Consider the following 26,715-nt stretch of genomic DNA (forward strand, 5'->3'; position numbering starts at 1 on the left):
CGCCGCGCGCAGCTGCGCAGCTGCGCAGCGGACCGGCGAACCGGCCGGCCAGCGGGCGGGCGCAGCTCGCGGCGCCCTCCTGGCGGGCTGGCGCCATGGTGCTCTGCGCCACCGGGGGTCTACGACGAGCCGGCCCTGGTAGGCGCTCCTTTGTCAGACCTTTAAAAGTAGAGGTTGGGTGGCCCATCTATCAGGGATGCCTTAGCATGGGAGTCTTCTGTAGCAGGAGGGGGCTGGGCTGGATGACCTTTGAGGTTCCTCAGCTGAGATAGAACCACTAGCCTAAATATCTACCTACTAAGCTTGTAGCAGAAATGAATTCCAGGCAGGAGAGTACCTGTGTCATAGCTTAATATCTAAAAAGATTATCCACACTGACCTTTTTCGCCCCACTCTTTCCAGGTTCAGGTCTGTGACTTAAAGCTCTGTGTCTGAGTGCCTGTTTTTCCGCTCTGGAGATTTCGTCTGCTATTTAAAGCTGAATGGCAATTTGTGTTTTCTACAGATGGCCATTTGCTCCGATTGAGCTTTATGGAGCACGCTTTTTAGTGGTGAAAGCTCTGGAGCAGAAAAAATGGCACAGACACAGAGCTTTAAGGACCCGGACCTGGAAAGTCTGGAGGAAATGTAAGGGTGAAGAAGCTCTGAGCTACTAACCCGCTTCCAGGCCCAAACGGGCAAAAACTGAAGAGCCAGGGTGTGTAGCTTTTCAGAGAGAATAATACAGTACAATGTTTGTCCAGGGCAGGGCTGCCATATGAATGCATCTCAAAGTTATCTTTTGAAGCCTTGCTCATCATCGCACACGATATCCCATGCCCTCCAACATTCCTCAGCTGAGAATAGGGACATTTTTCTTTTTAAAATTTTATTTTTTTGTTTTCCAAATTAAAATTTTACAGAGAGATATCAAACATAAATCATAAAAACAAGATTCCAAGGAATCTCCTGGGCTTCTATCCCCCCCCTTTGTGGGTCCTATTATCAATCCTTTCCTCCAGCATCTTTTATGATAATCCAAACCCTTTACCTCTTCCATTATGTCCAGAATTCAACCTTAAACTGCAAGTGATATTCCAATCCTACTAACGATTTTAACTGTTTGCAATGGTCTTTAAGTTAAGTTACAAATTTCCCCCATTCCTTGTTAAAATTTTGGTCGTCCTGATTTCTGACTCTTCCGGTAATTTTAGCCATTTCAGCATAGTGCATCAACTTCACCTGCCACTCTTCTCTGGTAGGAACTTTATGTTCTTTCCATCTCTGGGCAAGAATAGGGACATTTCTGCCCTTCTCTCCCCTCCACCCGCAACCGACCCTCCTCAACCATCCATTTTTGTGTTCCACCCTCCCCCCCCAAGCATTTCCTATTTGAAGAAGGGCGAGTGACATCATCACGGCACCAATGAAACACAGCACACACACTGTTCTGAGAAAAACCCTTAATTCTGATTTTTATTTTATTCTTTGATGGATTTACAAAAAGAAAAAGAAAAAACACCGGTAAATACAGTCTACCTTGGAAGTTGAACGGAATCCGTTCCGGAAGTCCATTCGACTTCCAAAACGCTCGAAAACCAAAGTGCAGCTTCTGATTGGCTACAGGAAGCTCCTGCAGCCAAGCAGAAGCTGCAGAAGCCCTGCCGGACATTCAGCTTCCAAAAATAGTCCACAAACTGGAAGGGTCACTTCCGGGTTTGCGATGTTCGGGAGCCAAAACGTTCAGGAACTAAGCTGTTCGACTTCCAAGGTACGGCTGTACATTTTAGAAAGGGGAAAGATTAGATGCAGATGCACAAAGCATTTCTTTATTTTAAAATCAAGACACCTTGTGCTCCTCTCAGTTCCTACTTTTTTCCTGTCCAGGGTGACCCTGTCTTCCACCTGCACCTCAGAGCTGTTTTGTCATCAGGGCTGGGCCCTGGCAGTGTCAGCCTCTTCTCCTCCTCGCCCACTGCCCAGCAGCCACTACGAGGACCTCTGGAAGCGACCTGTGTGGTTTGCAGATAGCTGCCTTTGATGGAGATGTGACTGTCCAAATTGAAGAACCATGGTGAAGTTTCAGAGGAACTTCAGAGTTCCCCAGAAAACAGTTTGCAAACCACACCGCACTGCATGTAACTTGACTGCATTTCCGACTTTAATTTGACAGGGGTGTTTTGGGTCCTCTGTCAAACACCACCGATGGGTCTGGAACTTGCCAGCTGCCCAACCCAGCCGTATGAGATTGATAGGGTGGTAAGAGAGCCAGTGTGGTGTAGTGGTTAAGAGTCGTAGACTCCTAATCTGGGGAACCGGGTTCGCGTCTCTGCTCCTCCACATGCAGCTGCTGGGTGACCTTGGGCTAGTCACACTTTTCTGAAGTCTCTCAGCCCCACTCACCTCACAGAGTGTTTGTTGTGGGGGAGGAAGGGAAAGGAGAATGTTAGCCGCTTTGAGACTCCTTCGGGTAGTGATAAAGCGGGATATCAAATCCAAACTCCTCCTCCTCCTCCTCCTCCTCCTCTTCAACTGATGCAAGAGCCCTTGTACCCCACCTGTGCAGTCCCACTGGAATATGGACTTTGGGATCCATTTATGGTCCCCCGTGATTTCTTATCGCACCAAGATGGGGGTGGAGAATGGAGGGTCATTCATGTGAGGGGTGTGAGCCAGGAGGAAAACACAGCAAGCACTTCTAGTTTGAGAGAGGAGTGATGGAAACAAGCACACTCTGCCTTAATATATTCTTGAATATGTTTTAAATAATCCTCACACACAACAGATGCCTGGGACAGAGGTCAGATTGCGCTTTCATTCTTGTTTCTAAAAATGTCTCCGTTTAACTTTTCCTCACTCATCACACAAGATAATGAAGGCCGCCTTCTAAAAGACAGCTTGAACTATTTTGAGGCCCGAGGCATAAAAATCCAAATCCGACCCAACTGGTGGTAAAAATACATATGCTGCAACTGTCCCAGTTTGTCAGGTCCTCGTCTCTAGTAAACTGCTCCATTAATTTTGCTTTATTTTTGCCGCTGACGGATACCTTTCCAACATTTTGTTCGCAGGGGCTGCTGGCCTTGTTCCTCACGGGTCCAGCTATCTCCACAGGCTCCCTAGAAGTTGAAACTCAGAGTGCAAAGTAGCTGTGGCATCTTCTCTCTGGGGCATCAATGGGAAGGCATCCTGCTGGGAGCAGCCTGCCGTTTCATAGACTGCAGCTGCTAAGATTTTGGTATTAATATACAGTGGTACCTCGGTTTACAAACTTAATCCGTTCTGGAAGTCCATTCTTAAACTGAAACCGTTCTTAAACCGAGGCACGCTTTCCCTAATGAGGCCTCCCGCCCCCAGTGCCCTTCCACCGTACGGATTCCATTCTTAGACCGAGGTAAAGTTCTCAAACTGGAACACTACTTCCGGTTTTGCGGAGTTCGTAAACCGAATCGTTCTTAAACCGGACTGTTCTAAAACCAAGGTACCACTGTATTATTGAAAGAATTTAAATGATTAAGAAGTAACATGATACTGAAAAAACATACAGAAAAAAACAGGAAAGGGGAAAAAATGTGTGGAAGAAACAAATACAATATAATATACTCCCATAAATTATCAGCCTTTACCAAAGGTGTCATGGGATTTGAAGGCACTCAAACTCAGGACGCAAGGCAGAAACGTGCTAAGAGGAAGGCACGCTGGGCAAATCCACACCGTGATCAACTCCCGCCCGGAAACCAATGTCCCCACTGTGGAAAGACGTGTGGGTCTGGAATTGGCCTCCACAGTCACTTACGGACTCATTGTTAAAAGACAATCTTACTTGGCTACGAGGGATCGGCAGAGAAGAAGATAAATATATATGACGTTATTATCCTAACACGTATGTAGATATTAACAGCCTACTGGATTCTGTATTTATTTATTGAATTTATTTATTGAATTTATATATATATTCTGCCCTATACCCGGAGGTCTCAGGGCGGTCCATGGTATGAACTCATTCTAAATGTTAAGGTGTATTTTGAAACCCTGTAGAAATTGGAGTTCTTGGTGAAGTCCAGAAATAAACAGTAAATTGCAAGAACTCGGGCCAGGAGGAAGATGAATTTCAAGTAAGTCTTCAAAAGGTTTTATTTATGTAGTGATAAGATGAATTCAAATAGGAATCAATTCCAGTATGATAGTGAGGCAAATAAAAATAAATTCCAGTGAAAAAATCCCAGGACAAGGCCCTGTTTCGCCAATTCTTCATCAGCAGTGTTTTAATGGTCAGAGTGTACCAAGTATGTTTGCCTTCTTGGTACATACTTGGTACACTCTGACCATTAAAACATTGCTGATGAAAATTGGTGAGACGGGGCCTTGTCCTGGGATTTTTTTCACTGGAATTTATTTTTATTTGCTTCTGTATTTTGAAACCCTGGCAACTTATTGCAGGATAGTTATGTTTTCCAAGCCTATATTTTTAATCTGATGACCCACCCATCACTTTCTCGGCAAAACAGCAGGAGAAGCTGAGACTCTCCAATCTGTAATGGGAGGGGGTGGTCTGGTCCATCCATAAGGACATCAGAAGAGCTGTCAGCTGAATCCGGCCAATGGCCCATCTAGTCCAGCTCTCACAGCGGCCAGCCAGATGACCATGGGAAACCTGAAAGCAGGATCTGCAATTCTCACCAACAGGCATTCGGAGACAAGTTCAGCCACTATGCCTGCTGTTTTAGGGATGAGGAATCTGTGCTTCTTCAGAGCTTGTAGGATTAGAACGCCCATCGCCTCTGACCACTGGCCATGCCAATGAACCGCGTTCTGGAAGGCTGCAGCTTCTCCACCTCTGCACTACAGTGGTACCTCGGTTTATGAACACAATTGGTTCCGGAAGTCTGTTCATAAACTGAAGCGTTCATAAACTGAAGCGAACTTTCCCATTGAAAGTAATGGAAAGTGGATTAATCTGTTCCAGATGGTCCGCGGAGTACTTAAACTGAAGCGTACTTAACCCGAACCATGGGTGTAAATGGTTCCAGAAGTCTGTTCATAAACTGAAGCGAACTTTCCCATTGAAGGTAATGGAAAGTGAATTAATCCGTTCCAGATGGGTCCGCGGCGTTCGTAAACCGAAAATTCATAAACTGAGGTGTTCATAAACCAAGGTTCCACTGTATTTGATCAGTTGCAGCCAGTACTATTTTTCTAGAAAAAGGGGTGCCAGGACTGACCACAAACACCCCCCTTGTTCTCTTAGAATGGCCATGCACCCATTTGAGAGGTGCCAGAACTGAGTTCCGGCTGGGAAAAAAAAGCCTTGGTTGCAGGCCATCTTAGGAAACATACATCCCACAGAGCCCCACTGATGCAGGGAAACAAGTTGCATCAACATACCCCAGACCCTCCAAGTATCCCTATTTTCCAGGGACAGCCCCGGATTTACAGAAGCCGTCCCGGTTTATGATTTGATCCCGGAATGTCCCACTTTTCCTTAGGATGTCTCTAATTTCATCGGAGAAATGTTGGAGGGTATGGAGTTAGGCGACCCACGAGCCAAGGAGATAAGTAACTATACAACTTTTAGAAGACACCTCAAGGCAGTCCTGTATAGGGATTTTTTAAAATGTTTAATGGGTGGCATATAAATAAATTATTATTATTATTGAATAGGACACCCTTATTTTCATCAGAGAAATGTTGGAGGGTATGCATACTCAAGCACTATCTGCAATAAAGGCTCTGTACGTGCCATATATTGGAAGCATCCACCCCACCTAGAGAACCCTGGGACTTGAAGTTTATTAAGGAATTGTAGCTTTGTGTGTGTGGGGGGGGGGATGCTTTAAATGCACAGTGTGTTCCTAGCCATGATCTCAATGTTTTAGTCACAGAAATGGGTTCACAGACTAGACCAGCTTTCCAGGCTGCATCTCCAGTGTCCACATTGTCTGTTTAAGCTTAGGCCAAGCACAGGCCCCTTGCTCCTAATGGAGGCAAAATGTTGCCCCAGGGATCCATCTTTGGCCTGTCCCATCAATGGGTTAGATTAGAACATCTGCTTTGCATGTAGAAGGCGCCATGTACAGTCCCAGGTCTCCCCAGGTCAGGCTGGGTCTGCTGCCTGCCTGACACCCTGACCAGCTGCTGCTGCCAGTGCAGGCCACCTTAGCTAGATGGACCCACAGTCTGGACTCGGCATAAGCCTCCATCCCATGTTCTCCTGGCCTTGTTTTCGCTCCCACGTTGAAGACCGTGGCCAAACAACGCTGGCCCAGCAAGCTTCCTCTCCACATTTCAAACAAATCTGGTTTAAAAATAAACCACATTTTTAAAATAGCAACATTCCGACCATCTGCATTACCCCTGCTGGGTTTCAGGTCGCGTGGGGGATGTGTTGGAACATTTTGGCGTTTCTAAATCTAATCTCGCAAGTGCTTAAGTCTCTATCAAACTGGCAGCTGCTCCAAGGCAGTGTGGAGGAGCCTCAACGCCACTGCGGTGGCAAAGGAACGGAAAAGGATGTGAGAAGAAGACACCCGTCCATCCTTCAATAAGAAATTCCTCTGGAAAGTATTGAAAATTGCACCCTTGGGCTCTGGACTGTGTAAATTCTTTGCTTCCAGATGGCCATGCATCTGGCTCGGCCATGCAAAACCGAGCATGAATCCCGATCTCTTTGCATCAAATTTTCAGAAAGCCTATGTGACTGTTTATTGCACATTCATTCTGGTTTGTGCAGGTGGTTACATGACGCCGTGCCAAGCAGAAGATATCAAGTTCAATCCCCCTAGCACCGCACCTTTAGTTAGGGCTAATGGAGAACTCTCTCTGAAACCCTGGAGAAACTGTTGCCAGTCAGGGTAGACAATATTGAGCAAAATGGCCAAAGGTTCTATACACAGTAAGGCAGCTCAGTGGACAGTCTGCCATTTTATGAACTGCTCTGTGCTCTGTTTTGAACTGTTGGTGACACACCGGAATTCTTTTTTAAAAATCTTTTACCAAAATAGCAATTATCATCCTGGCTTTGAAATGAGCACAGAACAGGCTGTTTCGCAATAAAGATATGTTGCATCCAGAGGGGGGTGAAGTGTTTTCTTGAATGCTTGCAAAACACGGGGGGGGGGGGGCACAGGATTCCAGGAGAAGAGAACTTTGGCATGAGTGAATACTGCTGTTCCAAGCATAACTATTTTCATCTGGGAAATGTTTCAGGGCATGTGTTTACACTGTAAACTTCAAGTGATTTTAAACTGGGTTAACCCTCACAGCGTAATTGCCACCCCTCCCTTTTATTGTATGTTTTTAAAGAAACAGACAGAGAAATTATGCAAGGGAAGCTTTTCTATGCATTTCTAGAGATAAGTAGCCAGCTGCTTTTTAAAGACATGGTATAGCCAGCATCACCAAACAGAAGCATCAAGGTGATTATGTGCCTAAAAAAAATACAAAACTGGAAAACAAGGCTCGACATGTTAGGGGTGGCATGAGATTTGCTGCACCCCCCCCCAAAAAAACACCCAAGGGTTTTTAAGAAAATAGGAAGATGTCTATGGGAAGCCCACCAATCACCAGGACATTAAATTAATCACCCCCCCCATTTGTGATTTCCAGCAATTGCTCTTCACAGGCATAACACTGGAAGATATTTGACATGCAAAATCTTTACAGTATTGGCATGCAGGGGCGGCAGCAAGAAAAGCTGCCCAGCTGACTTTCAGTTTGCTCATGCAAACTCCCAAAGATGCAAAGCAACAGAAAATGGTGATGCAACTGCAGGGGTCAAGGGAAGGCGCTGCGGAGCACCTCTGATGGGTGGGAGGGCATGAGGAGGAGCGGGAAAAGGTGAGTTGCGATGGCATCCCCGTAGCTATCACATTCTAGAGACCAGGGACCTTGCAAAACAAGCTGCATCTATGGGCTGTAGGACAGCCAGGAAGTCGGGAGGGGGGAGGAAGGTTTGCCTGGTTGATTGGTCAAGTGGAATACCGCCACACACCAGACCCATAAAATGTCGGAGCTACAAAGGCTTATGTAATCTAACACCCATGCATTGTTTCCTGCAAGAGCACAAGATGCTATCTCACCGCTCCCTCATGTTTGCAGCCTCAGACAGGCAGTAAAAGCAAGTTAACTACTTCCAGGCGGGCCGCCATTCTTAATGGGTCATGAGTTGTGCAGGCCAGCCTGCCTGACACATTCTCACCAAACCTTCCTGCTGCATTGCATTGCTCCCATCACTTTTAGCAGCAGCCTGATTTGCAGAGATTCGTTTGCATGTCGTCATGTGAGTGAAAAGTTTCACTGCCCAGTTTCAGCAGATCAAACTGTTGCTAAAGGCCCAGGAACAAGAAAAGTCTTATTTGTGTCCCCTGTCGAGTTATGGGATCCTATTGCTTCCCCCTAGGGATACCCCAATACATTTTGGCACCTGAGGTGAACCACAAAATGGTGCCCCTTCCCTGGCCAGGGAAGAAGGGGTGAGTGAAGATCTATATCAGGAACAAGGTGGGAATAAAGATCTTTATCAAGAACAAGTGTAGGAGGAAGAGACTAGTAGCACCTCCTGTTCTCCAAGAGGCCACTGAATTTGGGGTGTGCCGCAGCTGGAGCAGTAACAGAGGGGGATACATTTCTTGGAGGCTGGATCTGTTGCCCCTGGGGATCCTTGCCTCACCTTGCCTCATGGGCGGGCCGGTCCTGCCTCCCCCTCCACAAGGTACACAAAAGTCTTTTCCATTCTCAATTTATTATTATCGTTATTATTAAAAACAAAATTATTCATCATTTTACATCCAGAAAAACAGCCCAAATTTTCACAATCATCAGCTTTGCATTCCATCTCCAATTTTGCACTCTCAACAGCCGCCCTCAGATCTGAGCGGCCATCTCTGCTTCTCCTGTCCTGCAGGACACTGAGTAATCATTCCAAAGGCCCGGTGCCAACCGGATGCAACAGGGAGACAAGCTTTCTTTTGTGGGGTTCCTTCATTGCAGACGACTGTTCCAGGCCTCCTCAAGATGGGAGAACGATGCATGGGTTAACTGGGGCATGATGAGTGTGGCGCTTGTTCCAAACACTGCTCCATTGTCCTTCCGTCATGGAGCTTAACGTGAATACATGCCGTCTTCCAGCCACACCCAACAATTAGCGAGGCCCAGAGTGTACGAGATGCTATCGCAGCAAAGGGGCACTCTCAGTCAAAGATGACAAACTTTCGGCATGGGGTGGTGGTGGTGGAGGAGGAAAACGCTCACCCAAACAACACAACGAGGGAGCAGAAGGCACAGGATTCCCCTCTCGTTCCTATCAGAGATCTTACGAGGTCTGCTCAGGCTAACATCAACAGCGCTTGGCATGTCTGCCCCATTAGCTAGAAGCTGGCTAGTTGCGAAACCGGCGCTGATGTTTGAAGCAAAACGGACAACTGCTCGCTGCCAAGCACCCTCCTCCTTTCTTCCTCACCACACTTCGTTGAATTGTGCAAAGCAGCCCAGTTCCTTTGCAGCGTGGGAGTTGAGCTAATCTGGAATGCAGACCCTGCTGTCCCTAATTCTACACCTGCAATTAAAATAAATTAATCTCCCAATACCCCTCCCCCCTCCTGCTGGCTCCAGGCATTATTATTGTTATAGCCTTATCTCACTGTAGCCCCACGATCCTGCAAAGGTTAGTTTGAGGGGTAGTTAACTTGCTCAAGGCTGCTCAGCAAGCGTCAGGGTTCTTGCAACTGAGCCCAGTGCTTTGCCCACTGGCTCTGCGGTCACCCAGGGGACACGGGGAACTATCAGATCCCTTCCTCTTCCGCAGGTGGAACCCCTATCCAGTGCTCTAAGCCTCCAGACATTTGGCACAGTTCTCTTCCATTTCTAGGGAAGGGAATCTATTCAAGACGCCTCAGCTCACCCCATGTTCTATAGCAGCCTGCTGTGCTTAACCAATCTGCTATGCAAAAGCATCTTGCTCCTTCTATTATAGACTGGATTTGGCGGGTTAATTGCGAGAAATGGGGTGGCGGAGGAGAGGGAATAATGACCGGTGGCCTTACCAGGCAGAGGGGAAATAATTATGGCTTTCCCACCACAAATCCCCCCTCCCACCCACATGTCACCCCGAGTTTCATATCCATACCTAGGGCACTTTCAAATTCACATGAGCAAAAGAACAGCTGAACCCAAAAGCCAGACTGCAGGGCGAGGGGGTGTTGCTGTCTTGTTGAGATGTTGCCAGTTCATTCTGGACAGTAAGAGGGGTGAACTGCTAGTCCACGGGTCTGGTCTGAGTCCCCCAAGCAAGTTTTTATGCCTCCTTAAAAAAGAATAAGCTCAGAAGCATCTGGAGTCAGATGGAGGCATCAGGAGCAAACGTCCTCTCCTGTCCGGTCCGGGCTGGCCCTGGACGCAGCTGCCACACCAGCCTGTTTCCCAATGCACACTTTCCCGGAGCGCTTTCTTCGCCGGTGCCTGGAATCCAGCTCCTCCAGGGAGGGTTTGTGGTGTCTGGGGTAGGCCTGAGGGAGCAGCAGCCACACCGCTGCCTAGCGACACCACAACCCGAGGGACAGGAGAAAGAGGGGAGGTTTGGCACAGCCAGGAAGCGAAACAATAGCAGGATGGGTCGAGAGAGAGAGTGAAAGGGAAAAGAGATATCTAAAATGTTTCTAGTTTCTCTCCACACAGATCCGAGGATGAAATGGCCTCCCTCTTGTCATGCATGCCAGCCACGGCATGGTGGGTGGAAGGAAGGCCCGCTTTTGAATGGTTTGGTTCCATTCCAAACCCTACCCTCAATTACACCAGGTGGCAGGGCGTGGAGACAAACTTCTGCTTTTTTGTTTTCAGCTCAGCGGGTTGGTAAAGGAGAACCACTTGAGGGGTGTGTGTGTGTTTGTGTGTGTGTGTAAGGGAGGGACCGATAGCCTCATCTTCAGAAGAGGCAACAGTTTTTTAAAAAAATCCCCAACCACAACCAAAATAAAATCCAGGCAAATGAAGCAGAGATTAGTCATAGGGGATGTTTGCACCAGTGAGCCCATTAGGGGAGATTCATCCCTGATCATTTCTTCTTGATTTCTGAGTATATTATGGTGTTTTCTAAAGGCCGGACGGCTGCTGGCTCTGGCTGAGGAGGGTGGTTGGCCTTGAAGGCTAGTGTTGAATATTGTATGTCCTCTTCACCCTGCAAAAGAACATCAGCAGGAGTCAGAGGGAGCAAAAGAAGGTTCGAAGGCCACAGGTGGGCCTGTGGGGGGAGCAGCCCCTCCTGGGATCTTGAAAGGCCCTTCCCCGAATCTCCAGCTTTCATTGGAATTAAGAAAAGCAAACAGCAGCACACAACAAGGCACAGGCCTTTTCACTTGCAAGGTTATAAGGAAAAGCATGCAATCAATAATCAATATGTTACTCAGGAAACATCAAACTTCCAGTGATCCAGCCAGCGAGTGTAAAAAGTACCAAGGTAACAGCCAAGAACTAAACTCTTATTTTGATATTTTGAAACATATTTCATTTCATTGGAATTTAACAATCTGCACAATCTCCATCACAATAAGCTTACTAGGTTCTCTGTATTTTGCTTCTGGCTGTTTTGCTCTGGTCTTCCTCCTCTGCTGGCCAACACTTACAGCTTATCCACACTTACTTTTCCTCCATGCTTTCCAGGAATGGTCCACACTTTAAACCTCTGTGTCCGAGCGTTCTCTTTTTTTTAAATCCATAGCTTCCTGCACAAGAACCTGCTCTTTAAAGCTGCAAACGGCAACCCACAGAAAACTTGAATGGCCATTCGTTGCACTTCAAATAATTAGATTTTGCGGGGAAAGTTCCAGGGCAAAAGAAAGAGGAGCTCTCAGACTCGGAGTTTTAAAGTGTGGACCTGTGCCTGGAAAGAGAAGGGCAAAAGGTAAGTGTGGCTAACAGCACCACCTTAGCCCCAAGCCCCCTACCCACTGCACATGAGCAGGTCCATTTTAAAAGGTGACGATTCTACTTGCATGTGATGAGGGAATCACAGAATCATAGAATCACAGAGTTGGAAGGGACTTCAAGGGTCCCGCAATGCAGGAATGTCAGCTAAAGCATCGTTGACAGATGGCCATCCAACCTCTGCTTAAAAACCTCCAAGGAAGGAGAGTCCACCACCTCCCGGTGGAGGCCGTTCCAAGCAGGTGAGGTAGAGGCCAAGGAGAAGCTTATGAATCTCCTAGCAACTAGCTCCTAGTTCCCCCTCTCCTCCTGCTCTGAGAGAGACACATCTAATTCCCTCGGAGTTGCTAGAAGCAAGGTAAAATTTAACTATGCTGACTAGCAGACTGTACAGACTTACCTCATTACCCTGGAGCAAGCAAGACATCCCCAAGGTAGTTTGGCTGTACGGGCACCAAAGTCCACTCACCTCTCAGGCCAGAACCTGATGCCTGGATCATTAGGGCTAGGATACCAAGTGGCCAGAACACAGGGGTGGGGAGAGGCAGACCTCCTCCCATGCCTTAACAACAGCTTGATCGACAGAAGTCCACTAGCAAAGCTTTTGATTGTAATAATAATAATAATAATAATAATAATAATAATAATAATAATAATAATATATTATTTATACCCCGCCCATCTGGCTGGGTTTCCCCAGCCACTCTGGGCGACTTCCAACAGACATTAAAATACAATAATCTATTAAACATTAAAAGCCTTCCTGAACAGGGCTGCCTTCAGATGTCTCCTAAAAGTCTGGTAGTTGTTTATCTCTTTGACATCTGGGGGGAGGGAGTTCCACAGGGCGGGTGCCACTACCGAGAAGGCCCTCTGCCTGGTTCCCTGTAACTTTGCTTTTTGCAGCAAGGGAACCGCCAGAAGGCCCTCGGCACTGGACCTCAGTGTCCGGGCAGAATGATGGGCGTGGAGACGCTCCTTCAGGTATACTGAACTGAGGCCATTTATCATGTTTGTTTGTTAAGCATCCCATGACCTGCTGATGCAAGAAATCCACTACTACGGCATCTATGCTACGTGGACCCGTGCAGCTTCTGCCTGGAAATCTCTAATGAAAGACAGTTTGCCACCATCAAGGCAATCCAAACTTCTTGTCCCCATCAAGAACTTGAGTCGTTGTCACATTGCTACGTTCTGCAGATGAAGCTGCTGTTAGCAGGTCAAAGAGTTGGGGCTGCTTCCTTGTCAGGATTGGGAATGGGCTCAAGAAGCCCCCAGACCCCTCTAGGGCTGGGCGATATCTGGTTTTCAATACTGTGATATATCACCAGTTAAACATCCCAATGTACCAATATATTACAATGTCTGAAATAAGGATGGAGCTATGTTGAGGCACTGGCTGGTTTCATGGTTTTTCCTGCATTGTGATTTTTGGATAGCACACACACAAACACACACACATCATGATTTGCAACATATTGCCAGGTCAAAAATTATGAAACCAACATCATGATACGGACTTCAATATCATGATTCCGTCCTTACCGGTGTGGGTTTGGTGTCAGTGACGCCCTGGTCTGAAATGACAGAGACAGGACAGAGAGAGAGCATCAGGGAACTGGCAGGTACAACAGACAGAGCCTGAACACAAGCCCACGGGAGCCAAGCAGGAGACACTGAAAACCCACAACCCTCTGCCCTTGGACCACAGTGGGGCGGGGACTCCCACTGGATTAGCGGAAGCAGACAGGACAAATGGCGTGAGCTGGATTAGTAATGTGGTAAGCAATGAAGGTGCCTGGGCCAGGATTTCCCCCTTGGTATCAGGAATCTCCTAAAGGGTTGCATTCCTTTAGGGCTGACCTCTTTGACCATGTGCCACCCAGACATTGCTGGGCTCCCAATGGGAGAGTCCAACAGATCTGGAGGGCCACAGCTTAAGCTACCCCCGCTTTTAGGGCTGCAAAGCAAGGAGAGGTCCACCGGGTAATGCACAGCTGCTACTTTCACTAAACCAGAGTTTAGTGAAAGTTGGGGAAAAGGCCTAGCAGGTAAACATTCTCTCTTCAGGCAGCTCTTAAAACCCCAGACTGGCAATCCTACAGCATAGCAGACACGAGCAACGTGTGTTTAGGCATCCGTCTGTCTTGAGAGACAGTGTGCCTCTGGGAGTGACGTCAAAGCGCTGCATGAGCAGCATCCAAGTGTGCCTAGAGGTCCTGCGCTGCCCACATGACAAGACCGCCCTCTTGGTCTTGCTGATGTGGTCCAAAGGAAAGCAGAGCAAGACATTTGGTGCCAGCTAGGCTGCAGGAGTTGCCAGAAGGAGGTGTACAACCCCAGTCGTTTTAGGGACTCCACTCTGGATTTGTGTAGGGTTTACTCCTGAGTCTTTTCTTCTCCCGAAGATATCCCACAAGGCAGCAGAGGTTTAGGATCAGAGTTTTCCTTCTCCTAGATGGGCTCTCTTCCCAGATGGATTAGCCCCATCTGCCCCTTACTTCCCTCAACAGCAAGTGCAGAAATTGCCTTCTTGACCGTTGGACCCACTCTTGATCTCGTCCGCTCCATCTGCCAGAGTCTGTCTTCGCATGCAGAGGAAGTCCCTAGCTCACTGAGGGTTTGAGACACATTGGCTACCCTCAACTGGTTTAGACGGCCAGCTGAAGCCGTTCCCAGGATGTGGTTGCTGTCGCATGCTGACAGCTTCTAGGAGCCCCAGGTGAGTGCTGAATGCAGGGTGGGGACCAATGGCAAGCAAGGTAACGGTCCATCAGCTGGACAGGTGGAACAGGAGAGGGGATGTGTGTGTAGACTGTCCCCTCCTCACTCCAGTCTTGTCCCCATCTCATACCCTTCTCCCTTGCTCCAGCCCCACCTGCTGCATCTTCCTACCTGTGCTGAGTCCTCCTGAGCACTCCAAGGCCAATGTGGGGAGTAGAGGGAGGAAGCCACCTGCTTCCACCCTCGCCCCTGAATTCTTCACTTCCGTTCCTTGCTTCGCACCGAAGCCCAAGCGTGATTAAAGAGGCAGGCAAAGAACGGTCTTGGATAGACTTGATTCTAGGAATATTATGGTGGCAGTGCAGAGGGCAGAAATAGCCGTTCTCTGGAGAGACCAGTCCGGCGAGCCCCATCACCTCCCACAAGTCCCCTCTCATGAGCTTTTCCACCACCAGGCCAGCTATAGAGCCGCAGCAGGAATCCCCAAATGATGATAAATGATTTTTTTGTGGGGTGGGCGTAGAGGGCGATAGGGGACAGGAAGATACCCGCACTCCACAGAAAACAGCAATTTACTTTCCCCTCCCCAGGAGGGGTCAGGGAAGAGAATCCCCCAGCCAGCCTCTTGGAAATGGGAGCTGGAGCAGCTGTGAAGGCCTTTCTCCCCGCTCCCATGAAGTGGATTAAGCAGGAGTTTCCCATGATGCACCTGGGTTGGGGATGGAGCGGTCCTACTTGCCCATGCTTTGGCATAGAAGTGCATGGGAAGGCCACCTATCTTCTTCGTGAACTATGAAAGCTCACCCTAAACAGGGTGATGGTGGTCGGGGAGAGTAACATAGAGCACACAACATGCGTCACACAGACCCCGGCCCGGCCCAGCCCATTGGGCTGATACTTACTGCGGCCGGGAGCTGAGGGTATGTTTCCATTAGATGAGTGCTGCTCCGTCCTCCTAGGTAAACAGCAGACACTGTGTGATCCTATAGCAAGCGGGGGGGGGGGGTGTCCCTCCCCCAACAACAGAACCAGCACATTATCCCTCGTCCTATACTAGTGACCAGTCACGTGAAATAATAAATCTCATTCACTTTCTTTGTGCCACATAGTCATCCATCCAATTTTTATCTTGCCCTTGGCCACATCAGTGGTTTCCAAACTTTCTACATTGATGGAATCTTCCCTGTATTGACCTGTTTGCAAAGGGAGCCCTCGTGTGCCTTCAAAGGAAACCCTGGTAAATTGCAGGGAATTCTGGGACACGTTCTAAAGAGTGCACTCAGTTCACGGGGAACCTCCAGCCCTTCAGATGTTGCTGGACTACATCTCCCATGATTCCCAGCTAACAGGGCCACTAGTCAGGGATGATGTAAGTTGTAGTCCAACAACATCTACAGAGTTGAAGGGTCCTCTCCTGGTCATAAAAGGGCACTGGCAAGGCCTTGGGGGGCCTCACTGTTTCCTGTGTGAACTGAGAATAGGCCTAGGGCACATCCCTATGTGGTTACGAGCAAAAACCAGTAGCCACAGGCCAGTCTTGTTTTGTCTTCCATTGCTTATGGCTTCATTGGCAAGTATTGGAGATGATCTGAAGACCCCCTCCCTAGTCTCTCTGTCTTTCAGACACCCCCCTGACCTTTATACGTCTGTTAGCGCTTTCAAGCTGAAACAAAATATGTAAGGGAGTGGGGGGGGGGACTCTTAAGAATTTTTTTTTCTAACTTGAATTTACTCCTCAGAATTTGAACTGGGGATGAATCAAAATGAGCCCTGCATCACACACTGACATCTGACCAGTGAGAACACCAAGGGAGTGGGGGCGGCGGGGCGGCTGCAATTGCCACCAAGTTCATGGGGGATGGGGGATGGGACACATCATTAGGAGTGGCAGAAACTTACTGAAACTTCTTTTAAAATCATCTTGCCACTGGCGACTACAGCAGAGTTCTTCTTTTAGGGGAACAAGAGCCATTTTCTTTCCTTGAGAATGCCCCAGATGAAGCACTGTTTTCACTGACCACTTGTGGTGACCACTTGTTCCGAGTTCAGGAGACAATTTTTCTCCTCCCGTGAACACCGTCAATCTTTGAAATTTTGGCACTATCCTCATTCTTCCCCACCCCTTATGATCTCCCCAGTAACATATGTATTTGACTTTTCAGGGTCCCTGAGAGGTGAAAGTTTGGCAGGTCCATACTTAATATTGCTGCCTAAACATCTCATCAACAATGCTTAGGACTTGCACTTTTAAAAAAGGGTCTATCCAATCATAATTATTCAATCGCTCCATATGTGTGTTTTAAATGTATTAAATGCTTTTAGTGGTTTTATTGTATGATTTTATGCTTTTATTGCTGCACACCGCTTTGATATATTTGTTATATTACAGCAGTATACGCATATTTGTTATAATAAATAAATTTATTTATAAATCAATAAATAAAATGTGTGTGCTTTTGGAGTGACCAGATTCAACAGAGGGCAGGCCTTCTGTGTCTTTTGGCAGGCTATACAGAAGTGGGAATTTCAGCTGCTGCAACTTATTCAAGTTCTGTCCAAGTGTCACAGTAGAAGGAGAAGTTTCTTCCCCTGCCCCATCTTGAATTTGGCAACCCAGGTTACTGTCTGTGCTTTGGCTGGGAGGCATGAACAGCAGGACACACTTGGTTCTTCCAAGAGATGTGTAAGGCAGGGCTCCAACCCAGGCTGGAGAGACAGGAAAGAAACCCGCACCCATGAGACAGCCTCAGACCCTGAGCATGAGCAGAGAGACCAATCAAACCAGGTAAACAAGAAGGTCCTGGAGAAGCTGGGGAGATGGCAAATTCAGATGGCAAATGGGGGACCCCAATCCAAGATGAACGGGATGGCAGACTTACCCCAAGGCAGTCTTGGTGCACAGGAAATATACCAGACCTCCAATGAGTGCTACTCCAAGCACACAACCTATGACAATTCCAGCAATTACTCCTGTATCGGGACCCGGAGGTGGTGAAGGAGATTCTGGAAGAGGGGAACAAGAGGAATTGTGAACTTTGGAAAACAGAGTATACACTAGTGGCCAAAATTGTGGAAACCTTTTGGAAAAAGTGTATTTCTGAGGTCTAGTGGCTCATAATACCATTTTTTTTGGGGGGGGAGTAAAGGTAAAGGTACCCCTGACCGTTAGGTCCAGTCGTGGCCAACTCTGGGGTTGCGCGCTCATCTCGCTCAATAGGCTGAGGGAGCTGGCGTTTGTCCGCAGATAGCTTCTGGGTCATGTGGCCAGCTTGGCTAAGCCACTTCTGGTGAACCAGAGCAGCACACGGAAATGCCGTTTACCTTCCTGCCGGAGTGGTACCTATTTATTTACTTGCACTTTGATGTGTTTCGAACTGCTAGGTGGGCAGGAGCTGGGACCAAACAATGGGAGCTCACCCCATTGCATGGATGCGAACCGCTGACCTTCTGATCAGCAAGCCCTAGGCTCTGTGGTTTAGACCACAGCGCCACCCACATCCATTGGGGGGTGGGGTGGTAAAACCATAAAATTATATATCAATGGAAAGACAATTTACTGAAGAATGTAATGCAACAAAGTTTGTTCAATAATCTGTATTCTATCAAAAGTTAAAGCCAAATAACCAGAAAAAGGAAGCACAACATGCTTAGGTTGATATGCAGAAGTTTCCTTTCCTCCCAAAAAGAAAAGCAACTCTATGACTGCAAAGCCCCTTTCCCTTTACTAAATCAGTCTTTTGGGACCTCTAGCCAAGGTTGCCATCTGTTTATTTATTTTAGCGTCCCTAGCTCCTGTGCCTTCAACATCACTCTGACAAATAGAAATTCACACAGTGAACTTTTTTCTGGCATGGAGGTAAGTGGTGGTGGGAAAAACTTCACCAGCTTGTTTTCTGCATGGTCTGACTACTGTTAACAAAGCAAAGGGGCAGGAGTGAAGAAAGAGGAGGCAACTTTACCCCAAGTTTATATGTAGTGTGGGTGCAGCGAGGATTCTCAAGCTTTCACTTCATATCCCCTTTCCTCACAAGCGCTGGCCTTAGGATTAATTTACAAAAAAATTCTACAGCACTTTTCATTTGCTGTAATAGCAAAGCAGTTCACAACCCAGAAGCCTTATGAGATTCAACAAAACCAGAAAAATCAGCCAAGGATTAGAGGTCAGGGAAGGCCAAGGCAAAGATGCAGATCTTTAACCGCTGGCAAAAGCAGCCAGGCTGGCCTTATTTCAATAGGGAGAGTGAGCACTCCACACGGTAGGAGCCACAACAGAAAAGGCCCTCTCGACTCCAACAAATCTAACTTCTTTAAAGGTATGATATGGTCAGGGGGTCCCCATCTTTAGGCCATAGTGACGTGGGCAGCATATTCGGGAGGAAGAAGTCCTGCAGATATCCTCATCCCAAGCTCTATAGGGCTTTGTAGACCGAAACTAACAGTGCAGTCCCTAACCATATCTACTCAGAAGTTATTCAAGTTGGTGATGGCTACCTCCTCCCCTAGCCCTGCTGCTGCTCTCCTACCAGGAGCTAAGTCATGGTTTGACTTAGTGTTTTGTGTGCACCTGGGCTAGTGGTTTGTCTCACTCCAAAACAACCATGGGCTATCACCAAGGTTTGCTCTTGGCTTACAGCTTGTGGTTTGTTTGAGGAAGACAAGTCACGAGCCTGGGTTTGGACCATGTGCTATGACAAACCATGGCTTAGCTCTAGATAGTAGGGTTGCCATATGTCTGGAATTTCCTGGACATTGCCAAAAAAAAAGCTCAACAACTTTTGAAATATAGCAGCCCTAGTGTTGAGCAACCCACACGCTTGCTCCAAAATACTCCAAAACACTTAGCCATACTTTGGCTTAGCATTCTGTGTGAAACACACCACAGTCAAATGATTTTGGAGCCCTCTGATGCACACTCACAGGAGAAGAAGGGAATCTGTTCCTGGTTCATATTATTCTATGATTATTACATATTATTATTAATTATCCACCCATCACCCTACAGTCCTGGTGGCGGGTTACAACAATTTAAAGTACAACATTAGAAACAGTTAAAAAACTTACAATCGCTAAAAACACAATCACAAAAAACGATTTAATAAAAATAACGATATCTAATAAAAAGCAATATACAACTGCTTATATTACACTTAGGTTTCCAATTTTTCTGCATCTTAAAGGCCATTTCTTATTTGCTTTAAATTTGCAGCTCTAAACTGAGAGGTTGTGTCGCATTTGGGTCTGATGCACGTAAGAGGAAGCTGCAGGACTTTTCGAACACCGAGAACGAAGACGAAAATTAACAAATGTCTAAATTTGTTCCTGTAACCAGGGGCTTGGTAATGATTCAATATTAACAAATTCACACCATGCCTATGGATGATGCTAAGCAAACAAACCAACAAACCAGAACCACCACAAGAAATGGGGTTCTAAGGTTTCGGCACAGAGAGTACCTCTGTACCTTGCAAACCAGTAGGTCTCTTCACACGTCACATGTACAGGGGCAACAAAGATACAAAGGGTGTGTGGAGGCTCCATCCTGGATGCCCCGTGGCTCCTCCTGTGTGGAGGAAGAACTTCTGGAGCAGCCAGCCCTTTCTACCCATGTAGGCTCCCTATGGGATTTAGAATAGGGAAGACCAGACGTATAAAGTGACATGGGTAGCCCCATGAGAAGCAAAAACCCCCCCAACAACCATGGCTTGCACTTGCTGCACCTCTTCTACGATGCCTAGGCAACCCGTGTCATTTCTGTACTTCTGTACAGCTTCTAAATCAATGTCCACACATCTCTGGATCATCATTCCTCCTCCAAAAGAAAACACCTCGCTGCATAAAACCCTCAATACTAAAGACTACAGAAATTTGCCACAAAGTTTTTTCCCTAGCATTCAGGTGCAAGAATAGATAACAAGGTCTGCCTCTTCTGTTTTTTTAACCCTGGCCCTGCCCAATCTGTGCTGTTAAATTGCAGTCGGACACCCAGCAGGTGAAGCTTTTGCTAGTAAAGAGGTGCAACAATGCGGGGTGGGGAAAACTGAAGCTATTACGTTTTCAGGCTGTAGTTAAAGTTTAATTTTTTTTAACGCAGTTTATTGTTTGATTATATCTCATCTTGCTTGTCATGTTTTATTTTGTGACACTGTTAACAGTCTTGCATAGCCATTTCGCCTAGAAAGGCAGGGTATACATTTTTTTAAATAATGAAAGGCGCAGGAGCAAGGGAAAGCCAAAACAAGACTTTGGGTTGGATCCAGACAAAGTTGGTTGCACCTAGTTTCACTGAGATCACGGGGAGTTGTCACGATGAACTCACTCAACTGGTGTCAATGAGATCTTGGTGCAGTTGACTCTAGATACCACCCTTTTCTGCCCGCAAAAAAAGTCAGTTGCGTCCTCCTCTGTTAATTCCACTTGGACTGGCCACATTTCCAAATAATTAGGTCCAGGGGGAGACTGTGGGGCATTCAAAATGCTGGTGGGACAAGAGACAAATGTGGGCTTGTCACAGGACTCACCATGCTCTGTCAATTTCACATTGACAGATGCTGAGGCCAGCTTCTTAACGACACTGTTGAAAGCTTGGCAGGTGTAATTGCCTTCATTTTCCCAGGCTGTTAAGTCTTTGCTGAAGGTGTTCGCCGTCACATTCATATCAGTATTATTGAAAAACCACTGAAACTGGGCTTCTGGTAGGGACTCTGCAGTACACAGCAGAGCCAAATGGGAGCCTAGTTTTAGAGTTATGGTTCCTGTTTGGTTCAGCTTAGCGTTATTTGGCCCATCTAGAAAGGAAAGCAAGTAGAATCAGGACCAAGGGGTGGAAACAGGGGCGGGGTGCGTTTGTGTTGCCACGCCCCCCCTGTGTGTGTGTGTGCACCACCCCAAACGCAGCAAAAGAGCTGGCCAACCAGCTTTAGAGCTTAATGTAAGAAAGTGTTTGCTGGGGTTCAGTTCTCTGAAGCCATTTTCAATCCTGGGGCTTAGCTTTAGCATGCAGGCCTCTATGAACAAAGGAGACAGCATCTCCAGAGTGCTTTTCCCGCCTCCCCATGAGCTACCTCCACACATCGGGGTTAGGGAATAGTGGGCTCATAGCCTCCAAGTATGCTTTGAGCGCCAGCACCTCTTATTTCAGAAAGACCAGGGGGTGGGGAGATCAAGGGAGAGAGGAAATCCCCATTAGGACTCACAAATGCCCTTGCTGCCAAATGCATGCGGCAACGGCAAGGAGAAAGGAGTCACCAAGCATTTTCAAATCAGGGTTACTTACATGCCAAGCTAATCTTACTGGGGTTGCTTTTAGTAGTGTTGATAGGGTTGGTAGCAATACATGTATACATCCCTTCCTCATCTTTGGAGACGCCAGTTAGATTGAGGTTTCGGTTCCTGTTGAAAAGCACAGCCTTATCTGGGACAGGGTTACCGTCCTTGGACCAGGTGACGGTGACATCGGGCCTGTCGGAGGTGTTACACTGTAAGGAGACGGTTGCGTTCTCTGCCACTATGGCTTCTGCAGGCCACAGGATTGGGTCGGAGAGGATTTCTGCACACAAAACAGAAAGAGGGTCATGCTTTGTGGGTCCTCATGGCCCCTAAATCTGGGCAGGGTCACTTCAATTGTGGTTATTAGGGAAAGTGCAGCACTTTGCCTCTGGAGTGTGTTAGAAATCCTGTCCCCTTTAAAGCAGAATCCTGCTTCTTTTGAAAGCATAGCTCAAGATTACTATACGAAAGTGTTCAAGGAATTACGTACTGAATTGCCAGGGTCATGAGTTGTTTTGGGCATTGTTGTCTCTGTTGCAGTATAGAGAACACACAAAAAGGGTGTGTCTGTGTATGTGTTGGAGGAGATACATTTTGGCAGCATTTCCAGCCAAGGCATCTCGAGGAGGAAGCAAGTGAGCTAGAAGCTTCCTGCAGCTGCTTTCTAAAGGCCTCTTCTTAGCAGCAATTTACATGGAATTTGCAAACTGTGATTTAATGAAATTTTGAAATGCGAGTAGCTGAGACAACAACTGACCTCATGCTTTGAAATTAACAATTAAGTGGCGCCAGCGACTGCTATAACCCAGAGACTTTTTACAAAAACAAGGTGATTTGATATTTTTTTTTAAACAACCTATATGTTGTTGTGGTCACTTTTTAAAAAAAGTATTTTTTATTAAAGATTTCTTGAATTACAAAGGTGTGTGCAGTGTCTCTCATATTTTTATATGTATCATTTTTGCAAATCAGTTTCATTTGTTAATAAGCCCTATTAGTGCTCAATCTCAGGTCCCTTGCCCATTTAAAAGTGGCTGGACACCAGTTGCTGATGGCGTCACATAATAGGGTGTTGTGGGTTTTTTGTAAAGGGGATGTTAATATGGGGAGTGTGCTGCTAAGTGCTTTAATGAAGTGTCGGGAAAGTTTATGCAATTTGCAGGAAGGAGCAGGAAAGCTTTCCCAGGGTTCTTCCATGAGGCTGTGCAGGAGAACATCCTGGGCAATTGCACCGCACGCAGTGATACTTCCAGGTTCCCGGGGGTCCTGGGGGAAGATGCTCTTAGTCGTGCCTTCTTCCTGAACAGGCACCATTGATGCCATTGCCCATTAGCTTGTCTCTTCTCCTGGGCCAAATCGGCACCACCTCTCAGAGAGAGAGAGAGAGAGAGAGAGAGAAAGAAAGAAGACAAGGCAGTCTAATTCAACCTGGTGCCCTTCCAGATGTTTGGGATTACAAGTACCATCAGCTCCAGCACTGATGTGTTAGCAGGAGCTGATGGGGGCTGTAATCCAGAACATCTGGAGGTCACCCACATTGGGGAAGACGGTGACAGGGTGAGCCTGCTCCTTTCATTGCTTGCTTGAAGAGAGCAGGAGACAAGTCAGCAAAGAAGCTGCAGAGGCACCAATTGAGGGGCCCTCCTAACCACTAGGAGGAAGGACAAGACGTTTATTGGATGGTGTTGGGGGGGGGGAGGGTCACTGCTAGGTAACTGAATGGACAGGGGTGCAGGTCCCTGACATTTATTTGCATACAATCTGCATATGTTCATTTATATGTAGAGATGCCTCTGAGAAAGGGGTTCCCCCACCACGACTGCACTTCATAATGCACTCAGCCGTCCTATAAGCAAAGTAAAATCAATAGTTAAAACAGTTTTTTAAAAAAAGGAGTGGAGGAGAAAACAAACAGATGTAAAAGACCCCATGGCTCAAGGACCCCTGGGACGCCTCCGGTGGTGCAGCAGGATTTATCAGATTTAGAGACATGCTTTTGATTTTTGTATTGAATCACACATGTTGGTGCTCTTGTTTAATTGGCTTTCTTGGATTTGGGAATGAATTCAATTAAAAAGAAGCAAAGCGACGCCAGTGAGGAGCAATGGGAACTGAATTTTAGAAGGAAAACAAGAAGGATTCCTTCAGAACCCCTTCAAAGAATTCCAAGGATACAGTCCCTGGGAACCACAACAAGTAAACAGGTTTGAAAGGCAGGTACGTATATTCCGGCGTATAAGAATATATAACTGTGCATATAAGATGACCCCCAACTTTTCCAGTTAAAATATAGTGTTTGGGATATACTCACTGTATAAGAAATATGACCCGGCATATAAGATGACCCCCGACTTTTGAGAAGATTTTCCTGGGTTAAAAAGTAGTCTTATACGCAGGAATATACAGTTTGTTATACTGATGATGCATAAGACAAAGGTGGGGTGGGAGGGTGGTGGTGGGAGAATAAGAGAGATGAGGAACAGACCTCAGATGCATTACACAGAGTTGTTATCACTGAGAGAGGTGACTCAGTCAGCCAGGATATCCCCCAGGGTGAGAAAGCCATATCTCAGTTCAAGGGTTGAGCTTTATTGGCATAATAAGGAAATGCTGAAACTAAGATTAAAGAAAGGCATTTGAGATGCATTGTGCTGAAAGAACCTGACGGACACAAACACACCTGGAACGTCACATTTTCATAGACAATGGATGCTGTGAAAGGGTGGACTGAGAAAGCACAAAGAAGTGATCTTCAAATTCTACAGAGCAAACAAGATGTGAAAGAGCAGGCTTTTGCCGACCGACTCCTCCCTCCGATCTAGCCAGCCATTTATCTCATCTGCCAGGAAGCAGCAATGGAGCTGATGATGGTTCACAGTTCTGGGTGGCATGTGACAATGCGGCCAAGAGAAACAGCCAGCAACAACTTCAACACTCAATGGATGGTGGGGATTGGAAGCAGATCTTGATACAGGACTCTCTGAACCTGAGCAGAGCTGTGACACATTAACCTAGTAACCAACTGAAACTTAACAGGAGGCATTCGCATAATCACTTAGCATAAATTAGTTACCCGAGAATCAGGGCTGTTTGTACTCCATGTTTTAAAAACAAACAAAACAAACAAAATCTACATCTACCTAGGGAATCCCAATTCTGCTCCAAAAAAACTCTGAATTCTGCGGCATAAAAGAAATTATGCAGGTTCAACTTATTTCACAGATTTCCACAATTTAGTCTTTCATTTGTATTGCTCTGCATAATCTCTTGGTTCATGTTTTCCTGTGTAAGGACAAACCCCAGGCATTGGCAACCATTCTTTTACTGTAGTGACCGCCCTTGGCTTCTGAAATTTCAGCAACTATCTACGAAACACTCCCAGACATATTGTTGCAGTAGTAAGGGCTAGTAACATTTTTAAAAGCTTTGGAATCTGGCACTTGTAGGGATAACAGTTTCTCTTTATGGGAGAACCCCCAACTGGGGATAATCATGCTTGCCATTTCCAAGAGGGTGAAATCTCAAATACAATGTTGCGTATTTGTGTACGGTTCATGCAAAATTTGTGAATTCATAACTCCTATGCACTGAATGCATGCTTGGAAGGCGCACAGCAGGATAAAGAATCCCAGTCACACTGGTTTAAAACTGCCAAGTTGGCACTGCCCAAAGGGCAATGCAACAGTTGCATATGATCTTCCAGCAAACAAAGAATTAAACCTAGCTTAGTCGCTGAGCAGGTCTTCTCAAGGGCTTGGATCTTTTTCAGATCCGTTTGCTTCCTGTTACTATTCTGATACTCCATGCTATTATGCTCTGAAGTGCTTCTTCCCTCCCCACCTAAAATAGCCAGAATCCCAGTACAAGCCTCATTCGTATTTGGGGTCCAAGATTTGCACAGAGACCAGGCTAAGCTGAGGCTGATGGCACTCACTCCACATGCCGCAGAGTGACTCTTTCCCAGTTCATCACAGAAGTGGAGAAAGCTTTGGACACTAAGACCCTCAGCAATTTTCAATGTGGTCGGTGGAGGGGGCGACTAACATAGAATTCAAATGGTGTTTTCCCACAAACATGCTGCAGAACACCCGAATGAAGCTTGCAGGCCATGGGTGGTCCACAGAACCCCTGGCCTAGAAGTTTGGATAGCACAGAGCATTCCAATACACAATGCAAAGTGACAGTCCCATCACTAAGCTATGCTAACAGAATCTCATTAACATTCCAGCACGGCCTATGTTGCATAAGAAATTTACATGCTAAAGAGCTAAATCTGGGGTGGGAGGCAAGTGGCCCTCCTCCGAATTTTGTGGGTGTGTGCCTAGAGGAAGAGAAGGAGGCAGGGCAGAGGTGGGTGGTGAGCCAATAGAGATCGTGCTCAGCTAATGGAAGAAGTGTGGAGGGAAGGGGGCGGGCTTTGAAAGCTCTCAGTTCAGACCTCTGAGAAGCTCAAGCTCTCCCTCCCCCTGCTGCCCGATGGGTGGGGAGGAAGAAAAGAGCAGCCCCAGCTACAAAGAGATTACTCCTAAGGAAAAGCAACTCAGTCTCCACAGAAGAAAGGTTCCTCAATTCCTAATCTAAATAAGCATGGTACACAAAGGAACATTATATGGGATTCCCCATCCCCCTTCCCAGATGTAGACAGAATATAATATACCCAAGTTAGCACTCTGGGCTATCAAGTTAGGACCACGTGGCATGTTTCAACGCGCAAGTTAGCTGTGTATATGTTATTAAAATGGCGGCGGCGGCAACACCCTACCACCAGTCATGATTCTTGTCATCATTTAACACTCCAGGTTTTTGTATTGTCTGACCATTCGCTGCAGG

At 46.8% G+C, this 26,715-nt stretch overlaps 1 protein-coding gene across 1 annotated transcript in view; it reads right to left on the reverse strand.

Moving 5' to 3' along the window:
- Window positions 1-8,700: 8,700 nt before the first annotated feature.
- LOC118086118 (hemicentin-1) overlaps window positions 8,701-26,715 on the reverse strand; it is a 48,762-nt gene continuing 30,747 nt past the window's right edge. Inside the window, exons 18-23 of the mRNA XM_088671351.1 lie at window positions 21,893-22,165; window positions 21,138-21,404; window positions 17,499-17,622; window positions 15,522-15,574; window positions 13,441-13,472; window positions 8,701-11,149 (exon numbers count right to left, since the gene is read on the reverse strand). Of these exons, the coding sequence (XP_088527477.1) occupies window positions 11,027-11,149; window positions 13,441-13,472; window positions 15,522-15,574; window positions 17,499-17,622; window positions 21,138-21,404; window positions 21,893-22,165 (872 nt within the window). The 3' untranslated portion in view covers window positions 8,701-11,026. The remainder of the gene's footprint in view (window positions 11,150-13,440; window positions 13,473-15,521; window positions 15,575-17,498; window positions 17,623-21,137; window positions 21,405-21,892; window positions 22,166-26,715) is intronic.

The sequence above is a fragment of the Zootoca vivipara genome, chromosome 6 (assembly GCF_965207765.1).
Source record: "Zootoca vivipara chromosome 6, rZooViv2.hap1.1, whole genome shotgun sequence".
Classification (NCBI taxonomy): domain Eukaryota; kingdom Metazoa; phylum Chordata; class Lepidosauria; order Squamata; family Lacertidae; genus Zootoca; species Zootoca vivipara.